The sequence below is a fragment of the Sphaeramia orbicularis genome, chromosome 24 (assembly GCF_902148855.1).
Source record: "Sphaeramia orbicularis chromosome 24, fSphaOr1.1, whole genome shotgun sequence".
Lineage (NCBI taxonomy): Eukaryota > Metazoa > Chordata > Actinopteri > Kurtiformes > Apogonidae > Sphaeramia > Sphaeramia orbicularis.
In genome coordinates this window covers 5,554,598-5,576,872 of record NC_043979.1, presented here as the reverse complement: position 1 = coordinate 5,576,872, position 22,275 = coordinate 5,554,598, and the positions used below count along the sequence as shown (strand labels likewise).

The 22,275-nt window shown below is 37.5% G+C and overlaps 1 protein-coding gene across 2 annotated transcripts in view; it reads right to left on the bottom strand.

Annotated features, from left to right (window-relative positions):
- Positions 1–22,275, bottom strand: part of nt5dc1 (5'-nucleotidase domain containing 1) — a 103,758-nt gene that overhangs the window by 7,630 nt on the left and 73,853 nt on the right. For both annotated transcript variants that reach the window (XM_030127953.1, XM_030127954.1), the window contains 3 exons: positions 17,554–17,675; positions 5,567–5,740; positions 493–661 (listed from right to left, as the gene is read on the bottom strand). In XM_030127953.1, the coding sequence (XP_029983813.1) occupies positions 493–661; positions 5,567–5,740; positions 17,554–17,675 (465 nt within the window). The remainder of the gene's footprint in view (positions 1–492; positions 662–5,566; positions 5,741–17,553; positions 17,676–22,275) is intronic.

The following is a 22,275-nucleotide window of genomic DNA, read 5'->3' as shown; positions in this document are numbered from 1 at the left end:
AGAGTCTCTAGAGGGGTCTGAAAAATCAACAAAGGGTCTAAGTTGGAAACACTGACTTTTAAAGCTACAGACAGACTGTGGGTTTATCTGACTGGGACACAAGAAATCATTTGGTGTCATTTACAGGAAAAAATGTGAGTGTTTTAATGTTTTCAAAACTTGATAAAAGTTTTCAAACAAATTTTAAAAGTACATTCACCCACATTTATTGCTAGGTGCTTTTAGAAAAAAGAGTAGTCTGAAAAGTTGCTCAATCTAGCAACAACAGTGCTAAATTGGCATCAATGAATGCCATGACCTCAATCTGTTGATACGAAGAGTGTTTAGGAAATGTAGATTTTTTTCCTAAACAAACAACTGGCCTTTACTTTCTTAGGAATTCTTTTTTTCATGCTGGCTATTATTCAAGTACTGACTTTCACCTGAGAATTGAAGGATTTCATCTTGGTTTTGACTCATAAAAGGCCATTGTGTAGGTGGAAGTATATGTACCTGCTATGTGCTCGACACTGGGGATGGCCATGGTGCTGTACTTGTGGATGCAGTGGCAGCACCAGGTCAGTTTCTGACTCTCCTCGTCTCCTCCTCCACTCTGGTGTACGTCCACAAAGTAGGAGCCCCACTGATTGGAAATGGCAGAGGGCGACTTCATGCCCTGCTCCTGTTCAGACACACAAAACCAAACCGTCAAACTGTGTACTTTAACCGGGAGATTCATTCTGAGGCAAGTACAGACGTGATGAAAGGAAGGAGTGGGGGTTCTACCCTGAGCAAAAGTCAAGGGAGTAAAGAGGGAAGGAAAGAAGACTTCAAACCCAAGCAGCTTTGAACAATATTTAGAGAACGGCGATGAATCATTATCACGGAAAAATCCCCCACTAGGTTATTCATCATTTGTACATCAGTACATTTTGGCCGATGAGCAAAACAGGATGTGGGTTTTTAAAAGGGAAGATGTGATAAGATGCAAACTTTGCAAAACTTGGAGATATCTGAAATCTTTTCGCAATAGTAAAAGACCACATAAATACCCAATCCAATCCAATTTTATCTGTGAAGCATTTTAAAACAACTGCAGTGGACCAAAGTGCTGTACAGAAGAATAATTAAAACCAAAATAGAAGAATAAAATACAGAATAGATTTAAAGACATAGAAACTGTACAAAAAAGAAAAAAAGCGCTATACAAAAGAATAAATAAAACCCAAATAAAAGAATAAAATACAAGAATAGATTAAAAAGCCATACAATTAAAAACAACTAACTAACTAACTAACTAAATAAATAGATAAATACATAGATAAATAAGAACAATAAACCACTACCTAATAAAAACAACAGAATAAAGATAGTACCTTCAAACATCTCACATGGTTTCAAAAGCCAAGGAGAAAAAAAAATACGATGATGATATATGATGATCTGCAGCAAGAATCTCAAAATGTAATATTGAACTTAACTTTGCTTTACTTAAACTGGACCTGCATAGTGAATTTAAAACAAAACAACAATTAAAAGACAAAAAACATAAAGTGCCTGCACTTGAAAACCCTCGGCCTTCAGTCCACGCCAAAGTTTTTGCACATACAGACGGATGGATGACGAACTGATGACAATACCGTGTCGAGGGCCGTGGGTAAAAACTAAACTTACATCACTACTCCAAACTTAAGGATTCACTAAAAAGACAAATTTTTAATATACTCTAGAGCAACAACAGCTACGATACCTGTCAGCTACTAAAGAATCAGCAATAATTTTGAGGATTGATCAATCTGTTTTTGGAGTCAAAAGTCAAAATCCAACGATTCCTTCAATAAGCCTGTTGTCTGAACATGATATTTGTGGACGTCATTTTGAGCTTTAAGGAAAAACGCTTAGTGACATTATTCACCATTTTATGACATTTTATAGTTAGAACCACTACTAAATTGATTAAGAAAATAAAACAACATATCAATTAACAGTGAAAGTAAGCGAGAGCTGTGGTTATACAAGAAGACATAAAAGTCCAAAATAAATACAATATAATCACTGCTTCTGGTCCTATTAAATATCAACTTTTTTCTTATTTGATTTTTAAGTGTTTTCAATCCATTCATGAATGCCTTAATACCAGCATGGCAGGAATTAGCAATATGATTTACATGTAAATAGACAAGGTAATGATTAATAATGTCTCTAAGTAGGACCATAAAATAATAATAATAATAATAATAACTTTATTTATATAGCACCTTTTAAAACAAAGTTTACAAAGTGCTTTGACAAACAAATAAAGGGCACAACAGCAGGATACAAGATGTAAATAAAAACAGTAAAAACACTAAAATAGAAGCAACATAATAGGAGAGATGTGTACAGCAATGCAGAAACAAGACACTTCAAATAGATTAAATGAATCGGAATAAGGAGGGCAGGGGTAATGTAACATGATGCTGTTAAATCAATGCAGAAGTAGAGGCGTGAGATAAAACAACATCATGTATGAGAATATAAACCAACAATCAAACAGGATAAGATTCAAATTTAAAAATTAAAAAATTAAAAATTAAAAGGGACAAACATCACATAAAAGCAAGTCTATAAAAGTGTGTTTTAAGAAGTGACTTAAAAGATGCCACTGATTCCGCAAGCCTTATTTCCTCGGGCAGGCCGTTCCAAAGTCGAGGGGCCCTGATGGAAAAGGCCCGGTCACCCTTAGATTTAAGCCTCCACTTTGGAACAGCCAGGAGCCCTCTGCCCGAGGATCTAAGGCTATGTGCTGGCTCGTAGGTAGCTAACATGTCATCTATATAGCTTGGGGCCAGACCCATTCAGGCTTTAAAAGTAATCAGTAAAATCTTAAAATCAATACTAAAACACACAGGGAGCCAATGGAGGGATGCCAGGATAGGAGTTATGTGATGTCGTCTGTTAAAACCAGTGAGAAATGACAAGAAAAAATGACAAGAAAACTGGGCTGAGGACATTACCTAGAGGAACACCAACAATCAGCACTACACAAAGACCTTTCTACCAGTTAAAGTAGAATAAAACCAGGCTAACTGGAGAGGAAACTGGAAAGTAGAACTGCCTGAAGGATTTCTTAAAATATCGTGGTCCTCAAAGAAGTACAGATTTGACACATAAAATAAAAAATGGTTTTCATGATCACTTATGCTGCTCTATCTGCCTTCACTGCACAAATATGTGCATGCTTAAGAATTAGACGTCTGCACTGTTACTGCCATGCACCATCAGTTCTCAAAGTATTTGACGAAATGTTGATAGATAAAAGCGGCTAATAAACAGGAAGAGGGCCTTATCTTTGAAGTTTGTATTACAGCTGATATGAGCGTATTTAACTTGTTTTTCCTGATCCCTCATTTGATTAACTCTTCCACTGCAAAAACACAAGATGTCATTTAGGGACTCTTTGCAGAAATACCACACATTTTCTAATTAATACCACAATCTTGTTGTTTTCTTTTGCTTAGAGAAGTCAAACCCATGGATAACTCATGTTGACAGAGCAATAGCTGCAACATCCAACATTTGTATGGGAAACACTATATATTATATTGCAGCATGTGTCTGTAGTGTTTATGGTTTCTGACACAACTGCAACTTGAGATGAATTATGATATTTAGTGTTGTTCCTGTTCAAAGAATTAAAAATGCTGACATCAACTAGGAAATCATACAATGCATCTTTAGTTGCAACCAAACTATCTGTTCATAGTCAAATTTGACTATTAAATGTGAGGTCAGATTTAAAGTTAAAATGTCCTATTGAATTAAATTTGCCATTTGTTGCATGTAACTTTGATGCGTCTGGTAAATATAGTTTGACACTCCACCTGCTAATCTTGAAATGGTCTATTTACTCTTTTGCATTCAGTCATGTTGCCACAGCAAATCTTTGAACATGCACAGTTTCAGGATAGGAGGACTGTACAGTATGTACAGTATGTACAAGAGTGGACAGAGGTAATGAGAAAGCCAGCAGGTTCTTTGCCCTCTGGTAGGTTCATCGAACTGCGCACCAGTTTCTCCCCAAAATAGGTAGGTACTGTTTTGATTTTACATAGAATTATTACTAAATAAATCATCAGAGTATCATTGCCATGTCTGGGTGCAGATCTAACACCCTGTTTTTATAACAATGGGGCATCATAGAGGTAGGGCATAACAGGAAAATGATGGCTGCATGACATCGGAAAAACCTCTCTGTAATGTGTATACTGAAATATTAAAAAAAACAAACAAACAGAAAAACATAACAGAAAATTGATAGAAATCATTGTAGAATGACTGGGGTGATTTTATAGGGGAATACATTTATAACAATGATAAAAAAAAAAAAGGTTCAAAATGACTTTTTATTTACTTCTGGTCACAAACTATCCTCTCTTGAATTTTAATGTTGCACAGCTTGTTTCAGTGAACGAAAAAGAAACAGATGACCACTGTTACTACCCTTCTTAAGTCATGTAATAAACTGGGTGACTATATGTAAATGTGCCAAGTATCACAGTTAATACAGTCTTTTCTAGAGAGTTTTTAGAATTCAAATGCCTTTGGAGGAAATCTTTCGAATTTGTCGATACCAGAATCAGTTCATCCAATTTAACCAGCAGCAGTTTGTGTAACACTGAAGAAATATCATCATGACAATTCACAACATAATGCTGTAGCTCGTAACACTCTACATTACACTATAACATTATTAAATGGGACGGTGACTAAGGAGTTAGAGGGGGTTGGCAGTTCAAATCCCACTCCATCCTAGTCATATGTCCTGTTGTGTTCTTGGAGACACTTCAGTGTGTCACTCACACTGGTGTATGAATGCATATGAATGTTTGGTGGTGGTTGGCAGGGTCGTTTGGTGTGGATTGGCAGATATGCTTCTGCCCCCAGTCTGTGGCTGTAGTACTGTAGCAAGAGTGAACGAATAATGGATCAAAAAATGTAAAGTACTTTGAGTGCCTTGAAAAGCGATATAGAAATCCAATCCATTTGAAACATTCAAGACACTTTTAAAATGGAATCCATCTGCACATTTCAGCTTCAAATAAAGTGATCTGAACAGATTTTAACCTCCTTGAGGCAAATTCAGATAACTCTGAGTTGCCGGTGGCTGTTAAGGCCTAAGTCGTCCATCCAACTGGGCAGTAAAACTGTGGGTCCAAGCATCAGAACTGAGCAGTGTCAGAGTGGGAGGGTGAATCAGGTCCCAGATCCTAGTTCCTTTCCTAATGTGGGGGCGAGCGTTACATGATCAAGTTTTGTTGTTACCAATCACAGTTCAGCTGGAAGAACAAAAAATGAGGGATGGCTCTCACTTGTCCTGATGGTCACACTCAGTCTCCAGATGCTGGACTCCCACAAACTGTAGTTGAATTGCTATGTTGGACAGACTTATTTTCACATGCAACAGCTCACACAAATGCATCATGAAGGGCATGAGGAGGTATTAGGCTGAGTAGTGAAATGAGGCTCCCAGAGTTGGGGGTTGGGGTTGGGTTGGCGGGGTGGGAGAACGGCTGCTAAACGGAAACAGCTGCTTCAGTGAACTTACCTCAAACTTTCCCTTTTTCTCTAGCGGCTCCACTTGGGCCTCATTGGATTTGGCTGCATCGCTCTTCGGCACACCCTCCCCCTCCATTTCCTCCACGATCATCACAGTCTCCCACTTCCCAAAGCTGCTGGCAGGAAACATATCCGATCGCATGCTGTCTCCGAAATACACCACCTACAGGGTCAGAGAAACAAAGGCGACAGGTTGTTTACTTTCACACAACGGCTTTTTTAAGTGTTGTCTTTAAAACAAACTTGAGCCACATTCTTTTCAGACTCAGTAAAGCTGGCATATGTCTTATGGCCCCCCGGGGTGAACTAGACCAGACACGATGAGTCTGCAGAACTCATCACAACCTCTTTGACCATCACACATCTCATTGTCCTTCACGTCTGGAAAGCTAAGCGAGCTGAGGCAGGCTTTACTGAACGGCATTCCTGAAGTGGAGTGCAGGCGCTCAAAGCTTTAAATCCCATTTCAGCAGCCATTTGTTTCTGTTCCTCTCTAATGGGAGAGGAAATGGAGTGAGGAGTGGATATTAAAATGACAAAACACTGAAGTCTGCTCATACCATGAACAGACTTTAAGACTAGTATACAGCCTACAAAGAAAACATGAAGAAAGTGTCAAGACTGAAGAAATAACTGTCATTCAAATCTACTGAATGACAGTTGCAATAACTAATTAATTAATCAATATACTAACTGTTGATTAAATGCATAGCATGTCATTTCTGCTGCAGGAAGGTCTCAAAATGATAGCTAAAGATGTAGCTGTATGTGACATCATAAGGTAGTACTGGTGGGAAAGACACTGTACGTACTTTTGTGGCAGTTTCCAAACAAATTTTTCCCTATTTAACCTTTCTTCAAGTGACTTATTATTTATTAAATCAGGTATTTTCCTATATTTACTTTACTGATCATGTAGATGTTCAATAAAACTCAGATTAAAGCTGAGGGTTATAATACCAGAAACAGAGAAAACAGAAGAAAAAGTGACTTTTTCAGCAAATATATCAATAACTGAACATAAAAACCAATGTGTCCTTCCACGGTCATCTGTCAAATTCCATGGGTTTTACTGGTGAATCAATGTTGTAGAAGATGACAGTGTTTCCATGTTCCTACGGAGGCTCTTAACGTCCAAATGGGTCATATCTGATGACCAGGAAAAGATGACAACCTGCACTTAACATCAATTATTTCAATGTATTAATAGGTTTAAATGGTTCAGAAGTTATTAAACATTTTACATCAGTAGATGACTTTGGTCGCCAGTGGCTGTTTGGGTCTTTGAGGGTTAAAGGGAGTTGTGAAAATCTATCTGATGTGATGATGATGATAATGAGGTGATGCATTCAGATTTCATTCACATTACATGTTGTGAGGTATTTTCACAAGTACCATCAGTGAGCAAAATACAACGCAATTTACAGGCAACCAAATGAAATGGGCTATTATACTGAATAAATGACAGAAACATTGAAAACTAGGGCTGTCAAAATTAACAGATTTTAATCCATCATCAGGATTAATCTGATCAAAAATTTTAACGCAATTAACCCATCTGCAGTACAGAATGACTCTGAACGTCTCTGAACGTAATGCATGTCAGGCAGTTTGTCCAAGAAGAGTTACTGTTGCACATGCACAAATGGGCAGTATCCAGTAGTGACAGGCAGCAGAACCAACCCATAAAGATGAAAGATGCTAAACAGCACATTGGCCCTCTGGATGGGAAATTTGAGCACAAAAAACCCCAAGACAGAACAGTCAACTGACATGACGTGATTATGCACACTCTGCAAGAAGGAGTTTTCTTTTTACTGAAGCACTTCCACCTTAAAATACCACATTAACGCAAAGCATACATTAGTCGGGGATTCTGCTAGCACTTCAGCTAACACACTTAACACGTTAAGAGCATATTTATTCCCTTGTTTCTTGAGTCTGTTTACTAATGCAAAATGAAACGCAATGAATATAGCTTAAAAATGAATGACGAGGAGACGGCAAAAGACTATAAAAACATTCTTCTAAGGAAAGTGACTGCATGAAAAAAATATTACCAATGGCCCTGTAGCTTACTGGCCAGTTTAAAAGCTTGGGAAATGTATCCAGATGCCATTTATTATTACCCAGTTATGTGTATTTATTATATTACAGAAATAGCCCATGTTTTGGTCATATTCCAATCAGATCTGTTAAAAACTGAAATTCCAACTTGATGTCATTGATACTTGCTGATTTATTGTATCAATCCACTTCCTATCTGTTATAATGGGAACATTTGTCAAAGTCACACCAAATCCAGAATCAGATCCGGATCGAAATAATTTCAATACATCGGCCTATCGGCCGGTAAGCTACAAACAAAACATGTCACTATGGTAGTGGAAAAGTGAATTACATTAACAAATCAGATGTCTGTCATCTTGTGACACCTGATTGTTCTTAAAAATAGTTTTCTGAGTTGTAAAAATGTTTATCCACCAAATTTTGACACCAGATTATTTTTTAATTGTATATAGTTTTCCTGATGTATTGTCTCCATTTTCATGTAAATAGTCATATATAGCTTTGTAATTTTTTTTTTTTTTTTTTTTAAAGTTTTATAAGTTTACAATGTATATGTTCATTCTAAGTTATAAAAATTGTTAATTCAACATGGTTTTGGTGAGAAACAGTAAAGAACTAGAAAAGCACTCGGAGAGCGCAGACCTCCGCCAAGCGCAAAAATTCCCCACATAATCCTTGATACAAATCCTACATTTATTTTTTAAAATAAAATCCGCCTTCTGGATCAGATCCGGATCAGCCTTTGAAATGTGATAGAGGACCCCATTGTCAATTCCTGAGTTAAATTTCATGAGTTTTGGTCAATAATTAAGCGAGATATTGGGAAACGAAAATTTTGGCCCCATTTACCACAATGTTAACGAAAATTTCAAAGTGATCCAGAATCCAGGATTTCTTCCGGATCACCCCCAAAAGTTAATCATTTCTTCCTTATCCCATTTCCAACAAACCCTGAAAATTTCATCAAAATCTGTCCATAACGTTTTGAGTTATGTTGCACACAAACGGACAGACAAACAAACAGACGGACAAACAAACCCTGGCAAAAACATAACCTCCTTGGCGGAGGTAATTACATTTTTTTACTACTCAGATATGATGTTTTTTGTGTGATTTTAGGTTCAGTGTGTTAATACATGTCAAATGAAAAACATAACTGTAAAGTCCCACAGGTGTGGTTCTGGTGAAAAAAATGACACCAAAAAAGACAAGGTAAGTGGTTTGTTAAAGAGGAATATAAAGGCAAAGTCCAAAGCATTCAGACACTCCAAAGGGTTAGTGGAATCTAGAAACCTGGACCTTACATTAAGACAAACTAAATCATGTACCAGTTACCAAGACAGACATGTGAACTGTAATCCTTTATATACATCAAAAGCAAAAGGTTGAATAAGTGCATGTGTGCATGTCAGAGTGGCCTAAATCACTGTTATCTCAGCTATAAAGAGGATGTGAGGCATTCCAGTAGCTGCTACCCCCCCCCCCTCAAAAAAAAAAAAAAGCTCCACTGTGTCTCAAACTGGCCCTCCCATATGTAAACAAGCAGACAGGCTAATCGGGACTGCAGCAGGCCAGGCCTGATGGGGAGGTGGAGGTGGGGTGGGAGTGGGAGATGGTGTGTGTGTGTGTGTGTGTGTGTGTGTGTGTGTGTGGTGGCAGGAATCACATTTCCTCAAGATTTTCCCAGAAATGTCCACAGCTGGCCTCCGTACCCCAAAAGCCCTGCACCTCTCATTGCTCTGCAGAGTCTGAATCCAGTCGAGAGTCACTGGATCAGCATGATAAATACTTACAGAGGCCAAGATTCCAGCTCTGGGGCAGCGGATTACAGAAGAGAATCAGTGTGAATGGATACAGTTCTATTATCCTGAACCAGACTGAGCTCTGCATGAAGCAAAGCACCATGAAGTGAAACAGAAAACAGGCCACAGTTCAATCATCCAACCACAAACTGCAGCAGCATTAACAGCTAATTACTTAGGTTGTGCATGCATTGGTTGTTACATTTTAAAGCTGCAAATTTCAATGTTTTTTTTTAGTGTGTGTGAAATTATGTAAAAACAAAATCTTACTAAAATATGTTCAGTTGTAATACTACTGATGGCCACTAGATGCTGGCTCCAAAAAAGGTTAACCTAGACTTCCACTGAACTTCTCTCTAGAAATACAAAGTCAGTACTAACACAATATACTGGTCTCTAGAGCCGAAATGATTAATCAAATAATCAACTTGAATTGATTAAAAAAGTTCTTAGCTTTGTTTCCTTAATTTTGCTGCCGCTAAACATTTGTTCCACAGTTGTGTTTTACATGGATGCATATTGTGACGCACATAACACCAGGATCAATATAAACAACATGGAGCATAGTTCAGAAGAGATGATGACAAAAAGGCAGAAAATGTCTATATCAGTGGTTCCCAACCTTTTTTGGCTCGTGACCGCATTTTAACATCATAATTTTCTGGCAAACATTCAAAACAGAGCCTTTTTTTTTGCTAAAATTAATTTGTTTTGATCATGTAATAGTTTGCTATACTACATTGCAAATAAACATTAATTTTAGACAGCATTTAGTCTATATAATGTATATTATTATGGACGGAGGCAGAAAAGCCAGGTGTAGATTACTGCACAAAGGGAGAATTTGATTTTCCTTGGTCAGGATATGTACAGTCAGTCCAGCTTGGATTTACAAGGCTGACAATTAATACTGAACAAACAATAACTCAAACTATGAATTATGAAAAAGCTGCAGCATCTGAAACTGACCACAATGAACATTTGACAGATAAACAGAACCACAGTGCTTCAGTTTCAGCTTCACAGTTTGTCATGTCTTTTATGTATGTGATTGTCTCTGTCAACTCACCATATATTTTTATTTGTAGTTTTTTTTTTTGATCAATTACTCGAAATTTCAGGTGACCCAATTTGAATTCCTGACCCCAAGGTTGAAAAACACTGATCTATATGCTCACTTTTCTTCACTGGAGCTATCACTTACTCCTTTAAACTTCCACACAAACATTACAAATTTGACTTTGTTGTTGTTTATGTCTATAGATATTTTAATATACCCTTTTATATTGTTGTTATTTCTATATAGATGTTTTTATATATCTTTTTACCTTTAGAGAAGGTTGTTTTTTGCTATTTTTTCGCTCATTCAAATAATCTTTTAACTGAATTGAATCAAAGACAATAATCAATAGATTAATTGCTTACAGGGCGATACGGTGGTGCAGCGGATAGCACTCGTGTCTCACAGTAAGAAGGTCCTGGGTTCGGTCCCAACATCAGTCGATGTGGATGGGACCTTTCTGTGTGGAGTTTGCATGAGTCTGCGTGGGTTCTCTCCGGGTACTCTGGCTTTCTCCCTCCATCCAAACACATGCACTGATAGGTTTATCGGTTAATCTAAATTGCCCATAGGTGTGAATGTGAGATTGATTATTTGTCTCTATATGTCAGCCCTGTGATGAACTGGTGACATGTCCAGGGTGTACCCCGCCTTCACCCATAAGTAGCTGGGATAGGCTCCAGTGACCCCTGGTGACCCTAGTGAGGATAAAGCGGGTTCAGAAAAAGAATGAATGAATAATTGACTACAAGTTGTTGCAGCTCTGCAGTATATGTATCCACAAGGTTTTACAGATATGTTAAATGTATTTTCTTCAATCATAAATTGCATTTTTTTAAATGATTGGCTTGTTATTGGAGCTGACCGAAACTAAGTAAAAAGGAAACAAAACACTGTACGCTCTTCAGTCAGACAGTCTCATTATACTGGACAAAAAATATTCCATATCTTCAAATGTACAGATGTAAAAGTCAGTGTTTTGTCTTTTGTATCAACACTAATGTAGATGGAATTTTCTTTTCCAGTGTGATGCTTGGGTGTCCCAGCGTCTGTCAAATGTCTCAGCGATTGTGTAGTTCATTTTCTGTCATCTAGCCATCACATTCTTAACATCGTGGCCCCCCGTCTCTTTTCAGCTCATCACTCAGAGGAGCAGTAAAAGCTAAATCCAGGTCCAGGTAAACAGAGCTGAGGTAGCCGGGGGGTCTTAATGAGCCCTTTGTGCTGTGGTTTGTGTGGGGCCTGGGGCACAGGAAGTGGAGGGGTCCCAGAAGAAAACCCAGTTTAGACTCATATTCAGTTATTGGAGGTTGTATGTTCTTCTGAAGTTGTGAACATTTCTGCCAGAGGAATGAGGTCATTACACATGGTTTTGATGGAGGCACTAACACTCCCCAGCGCTAACCAATGATGACCACAGTCATTTGGCTGCATGTTTTACATTTCTAACTAAACTGCATGATCTTCTGAGCGTGTTTAGAAAATGTCAATGTAAATTTATTGGAATAGTGACACTGATTTAACCCTTGTCTTAACTGAGTTCATTAGATTGTTCTTTAAAGGACAGAAATGAATAGAGTTGTCTTGTATCTGTATTTTACCCAAAATACAGATACAGTCATCTGCCTTCTGTTTTTATTTTTATTTTTTCCCCTGATACTGATTTTATTGTTTTCTCTTTCTTTTTTAATTAGCGTATACATTAATTTGTGTTGTATACAGTTTTTTGACAGTTTTATTTCTCATTTTTATCTAAGCACCTTTTGTTATTGCTTGACTAATTAGTGTTCCTGCTGTGCTATACAAATAACAATTATTTTTATTATTATTATTATTATTATTATTATTATTATTATTATTATTACTAGCGGCATTGTACCCGTGGTGCCATTGTACGATAGTGCCCTCCCATGGTGCAACAGCGGGATTGCACCCGTACGACCTCCCGTGCTGCAACATCGGGACACGCATCGGACAACGGGACACGCGTCGGACAAACATACGCTGGACACAGAATGTCCATTATAGTAGGATTATTATTATTATCATCACTTTTTAATACAAGCATCTGTGCTTCTTCTCAGGCTTCTCGGAAAAACAACGTAAAAAGCATAACAACAGGACAATGCACCAAAACAGCAAAGCAACAAATGCAAAAAGCAATGTACAAGATACAAAGAAACAAAAATAACATCAAAAGTGCAACAAGACTTAAAATCTGCATCTAAGGCTACATCCAGATGACAATGTTCGTGGTATTTTTCATAGATAGATAGATAGATAGATAGATTTACTTTATTAATCCCCAAGGGGAAATTCAAAACATGGTCACCACTATACAGAAAGAGTCACACCACAGCAACAATAAACACAGAATACAGATAGCTAAAAATAAGTTAGATTAAAAATAAAAGTAGAATTAAAAAAGGCATGTGCTCTACCAAACACACTCTTTTGCAGATTCTAAAAGTTTCGCATCCATACACGTATCGTTTCAAGAAATATCCGTGTCCGGGTGGAAATTGGAAAACCGTGTTAAAACGGTGTAATACGTATGCCACACTTATATATGGCGCTGTACATAAACACAGACAGCCGCAGGATACACTACAATCACAGAAGAATGCAGTGAGCATGCGCATGAGGTTACATCCAGGCTTTTCTTCTTCTGGTCATGTGGTACTATGGGATCATAGTTTCCAAAAAGCGGAGTTTTGCCTATCCATACGGTAACGCAAAGGCGGCGTTGTGAGATTTTTCTATTCTGGGACCCATTCTCCAAAAATACCGTTTCAGGGCACCGATAATGCCGGTGTCATTAGGACGAAAGACTGAAATGATATTAAACTTTTGCGGCTTGACATCATTTCATTGTCATGTGTACATAAAAATGCAGAGATAAAAATAACAGAAAAGATGCAAACAACTGGACCGGAAAAAATGCATTGTAGTGTTCTGCACTGTTGACACTGTAAACTGATGTGAGTTACTGTTCATTATTTCTGAATTAATTTGATGTTAGCATGGTTTCATAGTCTTCGTGTATTTTGCATGAAAACAAACAGCCAATAGAAAAGTCCTCCGAAGGCTGACTGAGGAGTTTGATACTTTGCTGCAGTAAAAGACTATGAAACATCCTCAAAGAAGCTGAATCAATGCTTCTACTTTAACCAGAGTCTTTTTTTGTTTTTTACATGAGTATGTGTACTCCTACTGGGGCAAAGAATGCACAGGCTTTTTCCACCTCTGCTGGTTGTCTGACTCTGTATGTTGTCAGCCTGGTGATGACCCCAGATGTCCAAGCACTTTGCTGAGAGAGAATTGTAATGTTCCCTGAATGCCTCTATTCAGTCCACCTGCCTTAAGTCCTGTCAGGTGAAAGTAGAGAGAAATGAAAACAGAGCGCCTCGGGTCACCCCCAGAGAAGCGTTTAAAGCAGCCGTAAGTGCAGGTTGACACTGAATTCCGCAAGAGTTTTTCTCCACGTGGCTGAGGAACAGATGGGGCATTGAGCCGAGAGGGAGGGAGGGTGGGTGGTGATGGTGGTGGGGGGGGTGATGATGACGAGTACTCTTTGGGGCCTTGGGCTGGACTGATGCAACCGTTACTATGCCTGATTTATAACACCAGGCTTTTGAAAACTGACATATTTTGTTGTGCAAAATATTACACAGAGAATCCTCTCATACTAGACATGAACAGCAAATTCATCCAACATGCTTATCCTCTTAAGAACAGACTGAAGTAGAAATGAGTTGTCAAACCCAAAATGAGTTTGTATTTTGTATTTCCAGTTCTCTTAGCCAGAGTTCATTGGGTTTTCTGAATGGGATTCTGCTTAGATGCCTGAAATAAGAAATAAGGAATTAAGAATGTGAAAACAAATTACATTTAGCGGTGGCGACACCAAGCTGCAGTTTGCTTATAATGTTTTACTTTGATTGCATTTCCACTTCAAATACCAAAGCTTCGATGCTGAAAAGACAGTTAAGCATCGTAAAGGTTTCTTTAACAGGTAAATTTTTTTTTTTTGCAACACATTTTCTGCAGTGACTGAAAAGACAATGGAACACTTTGAGTTGTTTTTTTGTTCAGGAAACCAGGACAATGTCAACTTCCAATAAGGCTTACAAAAAATACATCACAGCTGCAGCTGGGGGTCATTCTAGATACCCAGTAACACTTATTGGCAAGCCTGTCAACACAGAAACTTCCTGATTCTGCACAGAGGTGAACTGTTCTGTACAACTTCTGCAGGAAGGAATTTTCATTGAACCAGAGCAGTTCAGGCCTGAAATATCACCTCAATGCAAAGTGCTTAGCAGTGAGTGGAGAAGTCAGACCTTGTGCAGCCTTTCATGCAACGCTACAATGAGAAACCGCACTGGCCAGGCCAAATTAGTAGGTACTAGGGATGTACCGATACCGATACCAGTATTGGGTATCGGTCTGGTACTGAGTGTGTGTAGTAATACCTGTACTCGTAAAAGTGCTCCAATACAAACACACCGATACCATTTGACGGCAAAGTGACGTTCACCTCATAATGCAGCAGGTACGTAGTGGAGGAGTAATGTCAGCAGTGTGGAGATTTTTCAAAATTAAATGACAGTAGGAAAAGTAACGGTGACCGCAAGTTACGTTAAAGACACAGATGGATACGGATGGAGCGTACTGTCCGTCCTCTGCATACACTCTACACATAATTCTGTCAGTTTTTAGGGAGCTAGCAGATTTGTACCCAGAGCTATATAAAGATCATCATATTATCTTATATATAAGACTCTGTGCGGGCGCAGGTGGAGAAGCAGTACCACCAGGAACCGTGGGGGTGGTAGATCTTTTCAAAGTGTGAAAAACTACTGACATATTTATGACAACTACCCACATCAATATCAACACTGATATCCACATTAGTATTACCTCCTCTGTCGTCACTATGTTTGGTATCATTTATTTTCTTCTTCTTCTTCGTCTTCTTCTTCTTCTTCGTCTTCTTCTTCTCCTCAAAAAACTTTACTCTTCTTCGTGATAATTGGCAAGCATAGTTAATTAAGAGCAGCGCCCCCTGGTGGATTGATTGAGAAATGCGCATTCCAACACATAAAATGTCAGTAGCAGCGCCTTGTTACAGCCAGACTAATGACAATGACAATAAAGCACATTTTCAAAAGGAACTAAGAACTGTAATGGGACTATTAAGTACTCATATTGGTACTCGGTATCAGCAAGTAATCAAACGTAAGTACTTCTACTTGTACTTGGTCTGGAAAAAAGTGATATCAGTGCATCTGTAGTAGGTACCCATAATAACTAATATATAAAAACATAAAAACTTCTTGAACATCTATTGCCAATCACTGGGAAAGACAACTGGAAGATATTAAATGTTTAGTACCAGGAGAGAAGCCTGATCCTCCGCCTTTTCAACTACACCACTTTTTCAGGCCCTTTTTCAGACTTAATAACCTCTCCTGTGCTGCTTCCTGCAGATGAGCCATTCCAGACAGAGACAGAAAGAGCCGAAGCCAAGTATCTTTCACTGAACTGTCTAATGGGAGGTTTAGTGGATCAGGTTCAGGCTGCGCTGAGAGCCGACGTCAGCACTTTTACCTTCTATCTGCTCTGATGTTTTTTGTTCTCAGGTTCGTCCTCTGAGATTTTTTTCCTGCTCTGAATTTGACTGATTTTTTTGAGCACACCAATGCAAAATCCTGCGACAGGCAATTTTGATTAAATACTGTGACTGTGAATACTGAATATAGACATGAATATTTTTGACTTTGACATCGTCTTTCTTTTTTTCTCCTTATAACAACTTAGTTACACACAACAACATTTTTGCACACTTATTCATGTATATTTCTTTTACATATATTGATATTTGTCTAGTATTTATTGTACAAATTGCTTGTTCTAATTGTGTTTTAAGATGAATATTTAGGTATTTAGAGCTATATGTATATTTAGAGCTTACATTTATGTTCGGTAGGAAACACTATCATCCTCTACAACATTGATTCCCCAGTAAAACCCATGGAGTTTCATAAATGACAGTGGTTGGAGACATTTGTTTTTATGTTCACTTATTGATATATTTGCTGAAAAAGTCACTTTTCCTGCAGTTTTCCCTGATATAATTTCTAATAAAACAACCCTCATCTTAACTCTGAGCTTTTATGAACATCTACACAATCAGTAAATTAAATATAGGAAAATACCTGATTCTCACTGAAAAATGCAAAATACAGACATTAATATTATAATAAATGGTAACAGATCACTTAATAAAGGTTAAATGAAGAGAAAATTTCATTTGTGCCAAAAAAGTAGCACTGGGTCTTTAAGGGTTAAATACATGATTCAAAGCTTTAACCACTGATCACTGATGAAGCGACCTGGATGCTCGATATCATGTTTGGACATAGAATCTTGGAAAAGTGGTTTCACTTTAACTGCATAAAATCACATCATGTCATGTATGTCTATTTAGTGTTTTGATTTAGACCTTTAGTGATGTTGGTTAGAAGTATGGTGAGTATTTTCAGTAAGTTAGTCATAGCAGTAGCTTGGTGCAGTTCAGCCCAAAAACCTAAATAATGATGGGATGGGCAAATGCTAAATGCAAGGCTGCTGGGTTTGTGGTAGACTATGAGACAAAAAACTGTCCAGCCATCTAAATGTTGTATAACTGACAGAAAAGACATGCCTTTGCACAGTCACATTTTGTACCATACCTCACAGGGAAAAAAGTGGAGAAATTGGTAATTGGAGAAAGAATAGGCTTCATTGTATATAGGCTGGTATGAGAAGAGTGGAATGTAATACTTGGTGTGCTTCATCAGTGAACTCCCTGTGTGTTGGCTCAGCGCCCTGTGGAACGCCACGCCAAGGAGCATGTTCCAGCTCCATCACATCACTGTGAATCTCCCTGAGATGATTTATCACCATCTATCTGCTTCATCTCTTTTAGGCTCTGCCAGAGCTGGACTTCAGAGGCCGCCACAGGCCTGACAGTCGCTGCTGTAACATACGACCTCGTACCTTGGGCTCCGGTTTCCCCGTCATGGTCTTGAGCAGCTCGTGGAGGTGTGGCCAGTTGCCCTGGGAATACCAGCCGGGTTTATCCAGCGACGGCAGCCCCTCGCTCTCCTCCACGTCGTTCACTGGAGGAGGAAACACAGAGTCAGACGTCCACAGTGGCCACAGCTCAACCAGACAGCTGGAGAAGACATGACCCCCCCACCACCACCACAGAACTCACCAGAAAACACCCACAGGAAACACAACTGCACAGACAGACCGACTAATGTGGACAGACTGTGTTCAGAATGCACCCCAGGGTAGTACTTACAACATGTAGTTTGTGTCCTCCCATAAAGGGCCACGGGAATATAATAATAATAACAATAATAATAGGCTGGATTTATACAGCGCTTTTCTAGGCACTCAAAGGACGTTCAGTGTTTCCAATTCCTCAGGCAGGAAAGTATCTATTGTTTGTCCTAAAAGGTGCTAGAAGTTGCTAAATGACATCATCACCTAATTCCCATAATTGTAAACACAGAAACTACATATTATTATAACTTATTTGCAATTACTAGTTTAGCATTTACAATACCCACCTATTTACACATTCTGTGAACGACTGGTTTAGTTTAGTTTAGTTTATTAGTTTGATCCCCATTAGCTGCTGCATACCCCAGCAGCTACTCTTCCTGGGGTCATCAACAACACAAAAACAAAGCACCAACAATTTCCCACAACTCACTCAACAAACAGGATGTACATACACTCAACACAACAACACAAAACCAAAAATCAGCAACAGCACACAATACAAAACAATTACAATAATAATATCAACAACAGAAAAATAAATAAATAAATAAATAAAATAAAAAATAAAATAAGTAAATAATAATAATAATAATAATGAAATAATAATAATAATAATAATAATAATAATAATAATAAATAAATAAATAAATAAATAAAATAAAAATTAAAAAAATTAAAAAAAATTAAAAATTAAAAAACGCTCCACAACAAACAAAAAACAAAACCGTCTAGATGATGTCATTATAGGATATACAATAGCTCAGACAGTTATTCTTGGGTAAATATAAAAATTCTCAACCTTTTAGAAAAACTAACTGCTTGAATTTCTGAAATTAAAAATTGTGGCAATGTATTCCATGCCACCATTGCCCTGTATTGCACACTACCCTGTATTTGATTCGTCCTACAAGCAGGCAACAGGAAACGTCTGTCCTCTGATTGACGTGTGGAATATTGATGGATGTCACTGAAAAAAGTCAGTTTACTGTAAAGAAGTTCAGGTGTTTTTGTAATTATGATGTTTCTAATAAATTTAACTAAAGAGTATCTAATTCTGCCTTTAACATGTAACCAGGCCAGACGGGTGTGAGTGTCACTAGTACTTGTTCTAAATGGACAGTTTAGGACTATTCGAGCTGCTTTATTTTGCACAATTTGAAGTTTATTTAGATTTATTTCTGATGTGTTTGACCAAATGATTGAACAATAATCTAAATGCGACAGAACTAATGATTCCACTAGTGTTTTCCTTATTTGATATGGTATGCAATTCCTACATTGTTTAACAGCACCAATGCTTCTGCCCATTTTATTTAATATTTGCTTTATATGAGAATTCCAAGTCAACATACTATCAACAGTCACACCTAACAGCCTGGCCTCCGCTACTTGTTCTATGTCAGTTCCACCAACAGACAAATTCAAAACAGGGGAGTTTTTTAAAAGATGTCTTGACCCCAACACCAACTCACATTGACACTCATTTGTGGTTATGGACCATAGATGTGTAATAATCTAATTACTGTTCTTTATGTTCTTTTAGTTCTAGTTTTAGTTAATTTCTAAAAGACTAAATTCCTAAACTTCCAAACGGACTTTCATTCATTCATTCATTCATTATCTGAACCCGCTTTATCCTCACTAGGGTCACGGGGGTTGCTTCCGAAGGCGGGGTACACCCTGGACAAGTCACCAGTTCATCTCAGGGCTGAACATATAGAGACAAACAATCACTCTCACATTCACACCTATGGGCAATTTAGATTAACCAATTAACCTATTAGTGCATGTCTTTGGATGGTGGGAGGAAGCCAGAGTACCCGGAGAGAACCCACGCAGACACGGGGAGAACATGCAAACTCCACACAGAAAGGTCCCACCCCCCGTCGACTGGTGTTGGAATCGAACCCAGGACCTTCTTGCTGTGAGGCACGAGTGCTAACCACTGCACCACCGTGTCGCCCCTAAACGGACTTGAAATGTATTAATTCTAAATATTAGGCTTTTCTTAGGCCGTTTCTGTCTTTATGTAAATACTGAAGCTTAGGAAGAAACTGATGAAATGTCTCACCCTAATGATCATGTTTTAATTTAGGTCATTTCAAGTCATTTGTGGTCATCTACTTGTTTTTCTCTTGAGATTCATTAAGCTTAATGACATAATTAATGCCATAATTGACTTGCACAGACATGCTTACAGATGCTCTCCATTATGTGGACTGGAATGGTCTGAACGGTGGTGTTCCTCCAAGCACCAGTTACAGCTTATTTCTAAGATTCTACATAAGACGAGTGAGAAAGTACTACAACTACAGCTGCACGTCACTGCACACTGAACTGCATGGACAGATGTGACGTTGATGAAACATACTTAACTGAAATACCAAATGTGTCCCGCAGTTAAATTGGACTGAACATGTAATAACTGCCAATTATATGTAGTTTTCTTGTTTGGCTAAAGAATACTGTGTCACTTTTGCTGAACATCAGGCGTTATGGCCACATCTGACAGCTTCAGCCTGAACATATCCCTTCGATTGCAAAAAAAAAAAAAAAAAAACACAAATACTGAAAACAAACATGGTAGTAAAATGTATCACGTTTCAGTCTATCATTCCAATATTTGTTGAGCTTGTTTGCGTGTTTCAATATTAATCAGTGACTACAAGCTCAAGTCTTTTTATAATATAGTCACAAATCATATTTTAAAACTCAAACTCATTGAATTTTTTGACGTAAAACAGTGCATTGGTATATATTTTTTACCTATTTAAGGATAATAATAATAACTGCTTAAGCTTAGTCTACTGGTTGATTAATTATACTGATATTATCCTTGCCATATGTTTGGTAATAATAGCCAACATCAGTAGTAAACAACTAAATACGCTGAACTAAACCAGATTTTGTTGCATGATTGCTTCTTATAAAACTGGACCCATTGATACTGCAGTGTGTTTTCAATCAGTGTTATTCTGATATCTTGGAAGGACCAACAGTTTATAGAAAGGTCATCAGTCTCATAATCTTACATCATAATCAATCTTATTTGTCAAAGGAGCTATTTTTCAGAAAGATTGTACAAAATTTGAGAGTGCTATCAAAAATGTTCCACTGATTTGTTTTAAATTGCTCATATATTAGTAGAATTACTGTACTGTACCTTTGTGGCATTACTGTACTTAGCATAAATTGCTTGGCTAGAGGACTTATTTCAGTCTGTTTTCGGCAATACTTTAGTTTCTGCTGCACTGAAGTGTTTGATTTAAGTCCATGTGAAAAATAGACTGCTGCAATCTATGCAAGTAATGAAAACACTGAAAAATGTGGACTATTAGAGCTATTAGATGATTAGGGCTCCAACTAATGACTAATTTAATAGTCGATCAGTCATTGACTACTGTAACGACCATTCAGGTTATGAACTGAAAAAAAACCCCAAAAAAACAATGACTCTTATTTATATTTATTGCAGCAATAAAATACATTTTCTTTCCTTTAACAAGACCATTTGGTGCACAACAATTAGAATGAATAATAAAGTTTGTTTAACAAATATTCAATTCAATATTCAACAAACATTGCAGCAGCAATAAAATACTTTTCCCTCCTTAAACAAAAGTGCATTTTGTGTAAAACAATTACAGTGCCTAACAAAGTTTATTAAATAAACAACTAAATACTCAAGAGTCACAATCAGCAATAAAATAATTTTTTTTTCCTTAAACAAAAGTGTGTGATGTCACTAACCACCTGTTGACTAATAAATTACTCGCCAACTCATTTTGCTGTCGACTATTTGTCAACTAGTCATTGCAACTCTACTACTTGATGTTGTCAAGAGTGTAATAATTTAAGTATAAAATGATGCGAAAATGTTTGCAGTCAGATAATAATAAAAAAACCATCATATACAGTTTAAGCCTAGAGGCAAAAACATCTGAATGTATTCGCATTGCTTGACTGTTAAAATTATATTTTGCTCATTCTGACTCATGGTTATATTATTTATGTAGTGGGTATGAATTGTATATTTTGTTAAAAAAAAAAAGTAATCTCATCCATCTTATTGTTTTGGTTCAACATTGGTTGTAACTAATAGTAGTTTGTGCTGCTGCCTGTCAAAAGAGTTTGTTAATTTCAATGAGACTTTCCTGCTTAAATAAAAGTTAAATGAATACAAAACAGAGAAAACTAATGGAAAAGTGGTAATAGTTTGGTTGCAAATGGCCTACACTTTTTGAGAGGAAAGAAAATTGTGATTCAGATTGTGGATTTTGATTCGTCCTAACAAAAAAAAGGATATATGAACCATTAGACAGTTTTCCCAGACCCAGATGATGTATTCAATCACTGGACCATTTGGCCTTTGCCTCCTTTTCTTTACCTCTTCATTCTTTCAATAACTACTGAACTTTACCCAGA